This window comes from Dipodomys spectabilis, unplaced genomic scaffold, assembly GCF_019054845.1.
Source record: "Dipodomys spectabilis isolate Male_0828 unplaced genomic scaffold, ASM1905484v1 ptg000178l, whole genome shotgun sequence".
Taxonomy (NCBI): Eukaryota; Metazoa; Chordata; class Mammalia; order Rodentia; family Heteromyidae; genus Dipodomys; species Dipodomys spectabilis.
In genome coordinates, this window is record NW_024870855.1 from 10003661 (window position 1) to 10016282 (window position 12622).

Here is a 12622-nt window from a genome sequence, read left to right on the forward strand (position 1 = left end):
TAACACACATCACCTAAAGGGATCATCAGAAAGGATTTTGCTCCTCAGTCTCCAGGACAGCAAAGCTGTGGTCATGAGGCTGTTCAGTGCATAACTATTTTGTATGGTTCTGTTTTGAATCACTTTTCTTACATCCTCTTAAAGGTCAGAGAGAATTGTAGGTTTGGATAACCTAAGACTTTTAGATTCTATATGCTCTGTGCATGTAATATTTCGTCCTGAGCAGCAGAGTCTTAATTGGAGGAGTGGCTGTCCTCCTTGGTCTGTGAATGCTATTGACTCACTGGGAGCTACGCTTACTGACTCACTCCTATAACCTGTTCCCCATTCCTCTGCAGATTGTTCTGGAGAACAGCAGCCGAGAAGATAAGCATGAATGTCCCTTTGGCCGCAGTAGTATAGAACTGACCAAGATGTTATGTGAGATCCTGAAAGTTGGTGAGCTGCGTAAGTATGCTAATCACCTCCCTATCACCCCTTCCCAGGGTGAAACTGCTAAGGCCAACTTCCCTCTCCACAAAGAATGCCCAAGATACAACAGCTTCTCAACATCAATACTGTGGGTCAGTTATTTGCTGGTTCTACTTTCCAATGTTCCAATTTCTACATGCCTACTCTGGATAGAATTATTCTGAAAGCTTAAAGGGTGAGAGAAATCTGCAGATATTATGTCTGAGTCTCAAATATTATGAAATTGAATATACATCAGAATAGACTGATTCCTGGTTAGGTCAAAAAAATCTGTAGATTTTTTTTTTTTCAAATTTGCGTTTATAACCTATGAGGAGGTCATTTTCTGTTCTTGCTTTCAAAATGATTTTTCTCTGTAAAGAAAAATTGACTACTTTAATGAAATTCTCTTGCTCCCAGTGATTCTGCTGTTTTGAATCCTTGCTCTAAGAGAAAAAAAAAAAAAGAAGAAAAAGAAAATGAGTAGCCAGGAATGAAAAATTGGTCAGAGATAGATTTTTGGCTCTTTTTCCTACTTGCATTATAAAATTTATGAGATGACATCCCAGGAAAAGGGGAGATGATAATTTTCTGCCTTATGCACTTTGGCATAATTTAGTTTGGACTTGTGAAGGTGGATGTGATTTAATCTGCCTCTGTTCTCTTTGTTCGAGTTTCTCCCTGAGTAGCTGACTTCCACTTCCTCCAGCAGGTAGGGAGGCAGGGTCTGGGTCAGTTTTTTTCTCTTAGGCTTCATAAAGTAAGGTACCAGAGAGGGATGTTTGCATTAAGAAAATGTTGGGGCATTGGCCAGTATTGTGAAAAGCATAAATGTGCTGTTAGCTATTTGAGAGCGTAAATTGTGGTCTGGGATGATTAATGGGAAGGAACCCATTGGAGAGAGGCTTTTGTTTTATTGGGATTATAGAGCTAACTATAGGTGCTGCTGGGGGGTGTGGCGGGGAACCAGCATAGTAAACAACAGTGACAGAATTTGAGTCATTTTGACCAGCCAGGAGGCCATATCTACCTGCAGTGAGGGTGGGTTGGGAAAAAGCTGCCCCAGACACAGAGCTTCAACTTGAGTGCGTGATCTCTGACCCCCACTGGGCCATTTTGCAGTAGAACCATGGCTACCCAACTGGAGATTTTCATGTTAACCTGCTCAGCAAATGTTGAGATTTCTGTTCACACAGATCTACCCCACTCCCTAATTAGATCAACTCATGGAGATTTCAGTCTGCAGTACAGCTTACTGTTTATTCAGCTGTAGCATGTAAGTCCTAAGTCAAACAAATCCCATGAAATCTCTCCATCTGATAACTATGATGATTTCAGGTTTATCTCAATTTCATGGGGAAAATTGTTTGAAGTCATTTTCTAAAAGAGAATTTTAAGTCCCTTTGATTTTCTTTTCTTTTGTTTCTTTTTTTTTTTCTTTTCTGGAACTAGGAGACAGCTAGACTGTGTTCTGCTAGTGATTGGCAAGGCTGGGATTTCTGTGTCTAGGTTAGCATCCTTCATTGTCCTGACCTCTCTCACCTTCCCCTTTTCTATCCTTCATGACAGCACACTGGGGCTGCTTGCTTCCATACTGAGAGAGCTGGCATGTGCAATACCCAGCTTTTTGTCCTGTCCTTTGCCCAGTAGGTATATTACCATGCTACAAGTTAACCCTGAAAAGGGACAAAGTGGGCAATAAAGAGAGCTGGGGGCTACCTCTTCCAGGTAGGACATAACTCACCAAGTCTACTGTGTTCTTGCAACTGTATATTCTCCCAGGGCTGATCACCTAGAAAAGGATTGGTAGTATAGTGGGTGATGATCTGAGTGCCTGTCTTCATTTTATGACTGGAATTGTAGGACTGCACTGAGAACAGCCCAGTGGGAATAGATAATACTCAACCTGCAAAGACTTGGAAAACCTGGTGAAAATCTAGAGTGAACCTAGTCAGGGTAAATGTAGACCTAATTTGGTCAGGCCTCCATATCAGAGGGGCCAAATCTGTTGGACAGAGGGACCTGAGAGGTCAGAAGCCTCTCTCCTCAGTCCTCCTCCCTGAGTGTCTTCTGGGCTTGGCAGTCTGGTACAGAAACGTGCAAAGTCGGAGCCCTGGGAATACACACAGCCTTCTGAAGACCTGGTACTCAACCTTAGGAGGCAGATTGGAAACCCATCTAGCATGTGGATAGAGAGTGGGGTAGAGATGCAGCCAAACACTTCAGGGTCCCTGGTGATATTAGGTTCTTGTGTGCTGTCAGCTCCTCTGACTCTGGGAGGAGTGTGTCTGGTGGACACACGCCCCAACTTTCTGATATAGGACATTTAGCATATGCTCAAGCTGACTCTGCAGTTCAACTAGGCTTGGACAGCTGGGACCTGGCAAAGGCAGCTTCCCTTTATCAGAGGTAACAGACACAGCAATTGGTTTGTTTGGAAAACATCTCCTGAATACTTGCTGTGTGCCAACACCTATGATGGACCCTGTAGGTCTAATTGAGCCAGATACAGCTTCTGCCCTCCCCTATTTTGTCCCGCCGTGAGCTTCTAGAAGCTTCTTAGACTTGAGAAAGCTGAAGAACAAGCTTACGCTTCCCTGTGAGATGAAATAGATTACATTTTTAAAGTAAATGTTGATTTTTCTGTTCTAAAGTATAGTTTCTCCCAATGTTTTGACAATTTCACCTTTCCTGTTTGCTTGCTTGCTGACCATCTGAGCATTCCTCGAAGCTTGTAAAAGAAAAGTTCATGTTTCTAAAATCTACAGGCCCAGATGAGTTTGTTTCTGCTCATAAAATATTAAAGGGTTGCTACATTCTGATGGAGTGCTTGGCACCAAATGATAAAACACCCCATGGAAAGAGGAAAATTGCTTTGTTAACAGATTGCCTTTTGCCCCATGCCATATTAAATAAGTTACTAATATGAAAAACAAATCTGAATGCACCCTTATGCTGAAGGAGATACCTATTTTTCTTCTAAGGCAAATTAGTTTTACATAGAAATCCATCTTTCTTTGGTTTTTACACATCTATTTTCCTCATGATTCTGAGCACTTCTCAGATTTGTGTTAAAAACTGACCTTGAAGATCACTGTCAGTCTAGCTTCATAAGCAAATGCTGAGACCAGAAAAATACCCAATTAAAAACCTAACTGGTTAAAAAATGCATGTTTATAAAAAAAGAGACATTCAATTTTCTAGAAATGGTTTCTCTTTTGATTTACTTTTAGCTCCCTTGAGGATCCCACTTCTGAAATACCAATTATATTTTGGTATCAAACAAACATATTAATGTGCAACTGAATTACTGATACCAAATATTTATTTTTTTAAGTTGTGTAAAAAAATTGCACAGTTCTTTGGCTTCCCAATTATTGACAAGAAGCAAATGTTATCTCTAAAAGTACTTTCTAAAATAACTTCTATTTATATTCTCAGGCCACTTTATCAAGGTTATTTAATTGAAGTCTGGAACACCCCTAGGAGTTCAGGCTCAATACCATCCATGTTTATTAATGAAGGGAAGACTTGTGCTGACTGCATATTGTGTGGCTTTTCTGCACTCAGTATGGTGTTCAGGAGATTTGCATAGAAAAACATAGCAAAGTAGAATGGTGACTTTTGAGCTAGAATGATCCATCTTTGAATTACCTCCAAGGCACTTTTTGTATCCCTTGGGCATACTTCTTTTCGGTTCTCAGCCTTTAGCCCTCTATCCAGACAACCATACCTGCTTTTCACAGTCGGTGGAATGCTTCTATGAAGTCATCAGTCCTATCTTAGTTGGAGCATGGTTTAAGTATTTGTGTGTGTATTTGGATGTGATAGGATCTCAACTTTCCAGGAGCAATCTTCAGGTTGACCGAGAGGGGGATGTTGTTCTCACTAGGTGCAGCTGGAATCAGGACCTAGGACAGCACCCCCACTTTCTTCACTATATACTGGCTAAAATTTAATATGCTTGGCAAGCCTGAAGATTTAAATCTGAGGATTTAACCAACTGTGGATTGGAAATGTTTGGGAAATAAGTTCTCTCTGTACTGCATATGTACAAACATTTTTCTTGTCATTATTCTCCAAGTAATTCATAGCTATTTGCATAGAATTTCCATTGTGTTAGGTATTGTAAGTACTGGAGGGATGAGTTTGTATATGAAAAATTATATGCAAATACCACGTGATCTTATATAAAGGAGTTGAGTGTCCTTGGATTTGAGATCCTCTGGGGGGGAGGAGTTCTGTTATCTGTCCTCCATGCGTGACAAGGGACAACTGTATTCTTTTTGTCCTACGTTCTTTGTAAGGCACTATGAGAGCAAGACTTGTGCCCCGCCACCTCCATTTCAACTTCCTAAATCATGAGAAAGAGTTACACCCTTGGAGGGGGTCATATTGTGGGTTGTATGCTTGGCAGAGCCAGTAAGAAGAATAAGGTTGAAGCAGAAGGAGGAGTGGGTCTTCAGAAGAAGAGATTGTTGTATCCATCTGGTGGAGGTGCAGGCAGAGGAGGCACAGGGTTGGCGTCTTTATGTAAGGAAGGTTGGGCTTAGATAAGTGCACAGAGTGAATAGAGGTTGTAGCCGATGAAAACTTCAATCAGTAAGACATCTAGAGGTTTAGAGAATTCTAGTTCTGTGTGGTTAAAGCATAAGCTTTGCATTGAGGCTGGCTCTGGAAACAAGCACCCATTTCTGAGTATCTGCCATGTAAAAGAGTTTGAACTATACCTGACAGACCTTGGAGAACCACAGAAGGGCTTCTCCACAAGGAGAAGGAATGTCCCCTTTGTGGATATAATACTCTAAAATTTGGTTGAGTTTTCGGAATGTGATGAGAACTTGTAAGCACAAGAATATATAGGGCAGAGCAAGGACAAGCCGATCTCAAATAAGTCCCAGCCTTGATAAATGAGCAGCTAGGATGATCTCAGCTGGAAGTAGAAATCTTATCTCATTGGTGAAGTCCAGAGCAGATCGGGTCCCAGGACTGATTAACTGGGCTGTACAGTGATGTCATCCAGTTATTTCCCATTCTGCACTGTGCTGAAAAATGCCAGCTAGCATCCATGGTCCAGAGGAGCAAGTGGCTGACTCTGCCTATGGAACTCTTTTAGATGTTTCCAGAAGCCATTGCAATAAATTTTTGTCATGTCTTCTTGGCTCATACCATGACCTGTGCTTGTGCCTAATCCAGACATTGATTTGGGGAATGGCATTGTGCAGGGTTCATCGATGCTCATTATATAGACTGGATGTGCAGTTAGCACCCCCTCCTCCTCCCACACACACACACATGACTACTGTATGCTACCTGGAGCTAAGGAAAATTATAGTTCTGTTAAGATGGGAGACATAACTCCTTGGACCCTTAAATTCAGTCTCTATACTTTTAAAAACCTTCCCTGCATCTTCCTGCCCAGTGCAGAAAACTATAACTGATCTGAGATTGTAGCCCTCTGTCATTTTGTCTTGTTTTGGAATTAGGGAAATGCACTAGTATCTTTTTTTTTTAATGGAGCAATATCAAAGGTGACAGAAAAATGGAAAATTGAAGTTTGATTATAATTTATTTCTTTGCTCGTCGCTAAGGTGTCAGAGCTCTGCTCCATTACTTTTCTTTTAGCAAATAGGTATTTCTGCATCCTAGTCATGCTTTTATGCCTGGATTATTCCCTGGTATATTTTGAAGGACAGAATGGACACACATTGGTGACTGATGACTTCAGAGTTTTCTGAAATGGTTTTGCCATCTTTACCTTTGGCCATTTCTAATTAGAGTAAGATTTAATAACTACTTCTCTCTTTAAAAGTAAAAACGAGAAAGAAGCCTGCAACACACCATTAAAATGTTCACCACTTCCTTTCTTTGTCTCTTTTGGTAGTAATATTTATTATAACACACCGGTGGTGCCGAGTGGAGTACTTTGTTCAATTTATCACCCCGACACCTTCGCTTTAGCAAGTAAAAATAACACAGATGCGCTAGCTAAAGGACGCTTTGGAGTGTTGCAGCCATTAGAATAGGCACTTAACTCTGGGACATTGGTGTTTTCGTACATTGAGAAATACCATCCATCACTCTCATTTGTAGGCAGAACATTCCGGCTAAAGAAAGCTCAAGAAAATTAGCTTTCAACAATTAAACCTTATAATAACCCTTGTCTCCTAATACAAGGCAGAACTCTTGTTCCCTGGGATGCTAAGGCCTCTCCAATGTTGATCCTGCCTGAAATTTTAATATTATACCTCTGCTTCATATTCTGTTTTGACTTTGGAAATACCAAACAAAATGCATATAAATGTTCTAAGGCCTACATTTGGCTTTAGAAAGAAAGCTCTATGGACATTTGGCCCAAATTAAAATTGTCATAGGAGAGAGTCTAAGGTATGTATTTGTGCACAATAATTATAAAACTAGTTGCAGAGGTATAATAATATTACAAGACAGAAAACCTGTGTGTAAGGATCATATATATAGAGTCAGTAGCCCTGGATAATAGATATGGCTGATGAGTAAAGTCTTGTAGCTTTCTTCACTTTAATCCAAACGATGTTCCATTGAGATCATATTTTCATTGCCAATACTAGAAGGTGGTTAGCTTTTGTTTTACCCTTGAGTCTATAATATGGGGACATTAACACCATTACCACCATGGCCATTACCACTTCTACCACCACTGCCATCATCGTCTTCAACACCATCACTATCCTTGTTGTTTTTAATTGAGAATCAAATAGGGAAATCTGAGTGGAGGTCTCTTTGTTAAGTATAAACTGTAGGTAATAATCTTAGCCTTAAAATGCATAGACTTAGAACACCAAGCTGTACCCCACTGCAAAGCTAATCATTTCTGTTTTATGAATTTGAAGTTCTGTGGTAGCTGATTGTGGCTGAGAAGGCATGATTGTAGAGATTTCTGAACATGCAATAAACTGTTTATCTTCCTAGGAGGTGATGACTGACAAAAATTATATTTGACGGTTTAAAAGAAGGTAAAACCAAGCATATCTCAATTACAAGTGGATGAAAATGATTGATATTTATCCTAGACTTTTTATAGACATTATTTGTGGAGGGTAGTTGGAACCAATTAAGGTCCATCCCTACGGGGCTTTGAAGTTGCAGATTGGAGGTGATCTGGTGGGCTTGCCCAGACTCAGAAAGAAGGAAGCTAAGAGCACAGTCAGTTGGCATCTCCTGATCCACTGTGTGATTGTGTTTATGTTTATACTTCAGATCTGTTTATATATATATATATATATATATATATATATATATATATATATGTTTATAATTTAAGCTTCACATTCACATATAAGGCAAAACCTGTGACCTGTTGTCCTTCTGAATCTTATTTCGCTACTATGAAGATTTCCAGGTCTATCCATTTCCCTGTATGAGAATTCTTTATAATTTCATTCTTCATTGTGGCTGAACAATATTAGTGCACTACACACTCACACATACACATACACACAAATGAACACATACACATAATAGAATGTGTGTATAAATGTATGTATACTATATTTTCTTGATCCATTCAGTTGAAAGGTCTTTGTTTTCGTAGATTATATACTGTGACTATCAAGAGCAATTAAGAATGAATAGAGAAGGAAAAAGTCAAATCATTAATATTTCCATGGGTGTGATCCTATATTCGTAGCTTTTCTGTATACCAACTATACACAGGATGAGATCAAAATTAGGAGGACAGTTCCATTCACAATGCCTTAAAAAATTCCTGGAAATAAATCTAACCAAGGAGGTGCAGGACCTCTTCAGTGAAAACTACAAAACTTTGAGGTCTGACATTGAAGCACCAGATTCTCTCTTGGCATTACTGGGGTTTAAACTCAGGGCCTAGCAGCTGCTGTACCAACTGATCCCACCCCTAGCCCTGCCTTTTTTAGCCCTGCTCTTTTTTTTTTTTTTGCCTGCTAAGTCTGACCAACCCACACATTCTTCCTGGTTGGACAGGACCTCAAGGAGTGCTCAGAGAGGCCAGTGAGCATCACTTCTCCAGCTAAGGATGATGATGGTGGTGGTGGTGATGAGGATGGTGGAGAACTGACTCTGCTCTGGGCAGGTGCAGTTCTCCTCTAGACCTAGAGGAAGGGAACCAAATTCTCTTCTCTGGGATTGTCTGATGCAAGGCAGGAGCCAAACTTCCCCAAGTGGCTACTTACAGGCCAGCCAAGTCATCCATCTCTCCCTCTGGAGTGTGCTTACTTCCTGCCACCCAGAGAGTTCTATCTGACCTGCTTGGAAACTGTAGAACAGAGTCCTGGATCTCTGCAAACATTCAAGCCCAATGTGGCTTCCCATTATTTGGCTTCCCGAGGGTTTTATCCACAAGAATGGATTGCAGCTGTAGCCTGAGCATCCTTCGAGCTATGAATCATATTCTCCTCCCCCTGCCCTAAGAAGCTGTATTTATAATTGTATCTTCCCATGTTGCTTTTTTCACACAGTAAGGAGAATGATAGATAGGTAGGTAGATAGATAGATAGATAGATAGATAGATAGATAGATAGATAGATAGATAGATAGATAGATAGATAGATTTTTAACAGAAAGTTGCTGGTTCCTTTGTTCTTCTGTCTTACATAACATAGATTGGCGATTCCTCTCCCTGGTGGAATCTCAGATTCGCTTAGTGGAGCTTCGTGCAGATTCCCAAGAGGAATCTAGAATCAAGATGTTTAGTAAACTCTTCATGTGATTCTAGGTGGTCTGAGTGGCTTTTCCTAAGTTAGGACCTGCCTCCTCGTGGGAATTGGTTAAGGTCACATGGGTGTCTTTGTGGGGGAGTAGGACCTCTGGTCTGGGCATTGGGAAATTTGAATTCATCTCTCACCAGTTGGTGATAGTATTCACTATGGTCCTCATGGTTCCCTGGACCAAACCCTATGATTGCCAGGCTCAAAGGATGCTACAGAATTCAAAGGCTGATACAGAAGATGGGGCATTCTTTCTTAGGTGGCCAGTGCAATTTCACTAACCAATAAATTGTATACAGTAGAACTTTGCCATTACCTCTTATGGAGAGTTTTTGTCTGTTGTTTTTTATGGTGCTATGGATGAAACCAAGGATCTTGTAGCTATTAAGAAAGCTGCACCACTAACGATGGCAGTGCCCATGGTTGTGTGGTATGTGTATTTCCTAGAGGCTGATGGTCTGCACAAGAGAATTAAAGAAATGCCCATGAGCCTTGTGAAGAGGGAGTCGGAGGCTAAAGGACCTTCAGCTTGGACTGAAGGCCTGCCTGCTACTGCTCTCTCCGTGTAGGTCTGATTTGCACAGACACAGGGACACATACACAAAGCCTAGCATACTGTACCTTCTCATCCCAAAGTTGTTCCTTCTTTGAAACATAGACTGAGTTTCCCTTATCTGAAATTGTTGGGACCAGAAGTGTTTATCTGAAATATTTGCATACAGTAATGAAATATCCTAGAGATAGAGCCCAAGGTGAAATATGAAATTCATGTTTCACATGTACTTTATACATATATATATCTTGAAGTTTCTTTCATAAAATAGTTTTATCAGTTTCATGCATGGAAGTTTCATAGTGTGGAATTTTCTACTTGTAGCACATTGTCAAAATGTTGTGGATTTTTAGAGCATTTTAGATTTAAGATCATTTGAATTAGGAATGTTCAATGTGTATCTCCTGCACAGCCAGCCAAGAGTTATTGAAATTTTACCAGAGCAGAAAGAAGAAAAAAATTCTCTTCCTTAAAAATTATTTTAGTGCTGGGGATTTAATCCAGGGGCTCCTGTATATACTAAGCATGTGTTCTACATAAAACTATATCCCCTACCCTATAAGCTTATATGATGATTGTTATTAATGGTTTCCTGCACTGGGAATCGAACCTGGGACTTCTTGCATGTAGAGTCTGTGTTCTGCTGCTGAGTTAAACCCAGGCTGTTCCTTTGATTCTCAGATGATTTCTTCTTTGGAGGAGAAACATTCTGTGGGCCGGGCCTCAGGACTCTTGCCAGCTGGGCTGTTGGGTGCAGAAACAGCAGCTGGCTCATCTTTACTTGGAAACAGGACTGTTTAAAGAAGCTATGAAGTTGGAGGAAAAAAACATAAGTTTAGACTTCCATGCTGTTAACATTTCAGCAAGTCATACCTATCTGGGAGCAGCACTGTTGATCAGTTTGAGAACTTGCTTTCTGCTGGAATCCTGGGAGTCCTACCCAAATGCATAGACTCACTTTCCCAGCCTGCTTACTGGGGCAGCATCTTTGTTCCTTTTATGTGAGGTTGGAGCCCAGTTTCTTTGTTTTCCTGGTCCTGAGGAAAAGTTAGGTCAGCCAATGACATTTCTTGAGCTATTTTGGCTGGCTGGCTGGCTACAGGGCAGGTTTTTCAGCAATAAGGAAGATTTTTTTTAAACTATAACAAATAATAAATAAATGTAGTTGTGTAATTGGCCTTGCACACTGCTCATGTTGGCTATGGAACAGTACCTGGGAGATCTCTCGGAATTTTCCGATTTCACCAGATCATGTGCATGTGGTTGTCTGAAATTAGAATTAATGTAATAGCATAATTTCTATCCTTTTTGAATATTCCTCTTGAGTCACGACCTTGGATCATTTGAGTTCTGAACAGTTCATGAGATGGGCTTGTAAACATTTTCTCCCAAGAAAGAGGATGCAAAAAAAAAAAAGAAAATATCTGAGAAGAGGCAGTCAAATAGATTGCTCTCTTGAAGTAATTGCGAGTAGTAATTCAGCAGGGGGTAACGGAATGACTTCAGTGAATTTTGAATAGTGGTTTTAAAAATGAAATAAAATAATTTTTGGAGTGCTTCATGAGTGGCAATGGTGAAGTGTTTTGTGAAATTTGTTTTGCATTCATCTACGTGTGTGCTGGGAGGCTGGGACAGAATGTATTTGATGCTCTAGGTCACAGATGAAATGTTGAAAGATTTCCTACCCCCCATCCACCTTGAAATGACCAATGCTGCATTCCCATGAATGCACCATTGCACATTTTGGAATTCAAACCTGTTGTTTTGCCATCAGAGTTTTATCTATGAGATAAGTTGTCTGCCACAAAACTATACAACAAATTTGGTCTTCAGGTGCAGCCATTGGCAAGATGTCTGTTCAGTGGCTTTCCATATAGCAATTGCTTGATTTGGGGGGGCTTTTCCTCTCAGAAGGGTTTCTTTCTATATTAAAAAATAAAGATGTTACAGGCCATATTTCCTCCCAAGATCAGTCTTTCATGAGAAGGCCATGTCCATCCTTACCTGTCAGGCAGGACTTTGGACTCATTCTCTTGGAGGGACGCCTTTAGATACCTTCTGTGTTTCTCATTAATTTCAGTGTTTCATCTGAAAGATAAAATGTGGATCTGTTTCAAAGATTTCCAAATGAAAGGCTATCAATTGCCACTTATGTAGAAAGCCTGCAGCTCACTCAGCAGAAATGGCAGGTTCACTGGCAAATGCCCTTATTCCTCTTGAATGCTGTGCACAGTCAGGTGAAGGGGGCTAAGTGGGCATGAGAAAGTAATTTGGAGGTGCCAACTACTAGGGAATCATTGAACAGACATTCCCTCCCACTCCAGCCATGTTTTAGAATCCTTATCAGACAACATGGAGCTTTGAAAAACTCCACGAGCTAGTCCCTGCTTTTCTAATGCTTTTAATACAACTGAAAACAGCTAAGCCAGTGACCAAAACCAGCTCACATTTGGTCTAGCCAAGCAAATCAGACTTCTTTATTTCTGCTTTAATGCTTTCTCTACCTCTCCGGTCTAATATTAACCCAGCCTTTACTGCCCAGGCTGGTGCCTTCTCCTGCTACCAAACTTTCAGGGTCATTCCAGAGTAATTAAGGTCATTGCATTTCCTCCTCCTCCTCCTTCTCCTTCTCCTCTTCCTCCTCCACCTCCAGCTCCTCCTCCTCTTCCTCTTCCTCCTCCTCCTTTATGGTGATACTGGGTATTGAACTCTGTATCTTGCTTGCAAAGTAGTACTCTACCACTTGACCAGTCTTGCATATTACTGGCTAATACAAGATAAATTCTTGCAGACTTTTTCTGTCCATATTAGCCTTGAACTATGATCTTACAGGCCTTAGCTTCCTGAATAGCTTGGATTAAAAAGTGAACTGCTGGCACTTGGCTTTGCATTG

At 40.6% G+C, this 12622-nt stretch overlaps 1 protein-coding gene across 3 annotated transcripts in view; it reads left to right on the top strand.

Moving 5' to 3' along the window:
* Elmo1 (engulfment and cell motility 1) overlaps positions 1-12622 on the top strand; it is a 447896-nt gene that overhangs the window by 245680 nt on the left and 189594 nt on the right. For all 3 annotated transcript variants that reach the window (XM_042695082.1, XM_042695081.1, XM_042695083.1), the window contains one exon: positions 339-447. In XM_042695082.1, the coding sequence (XP_042551016.1) occupies positions 339-447 (109 nt within the window). The remainder of the gene's footprint in view (positions 1-338; positions 448-12622) is intronic.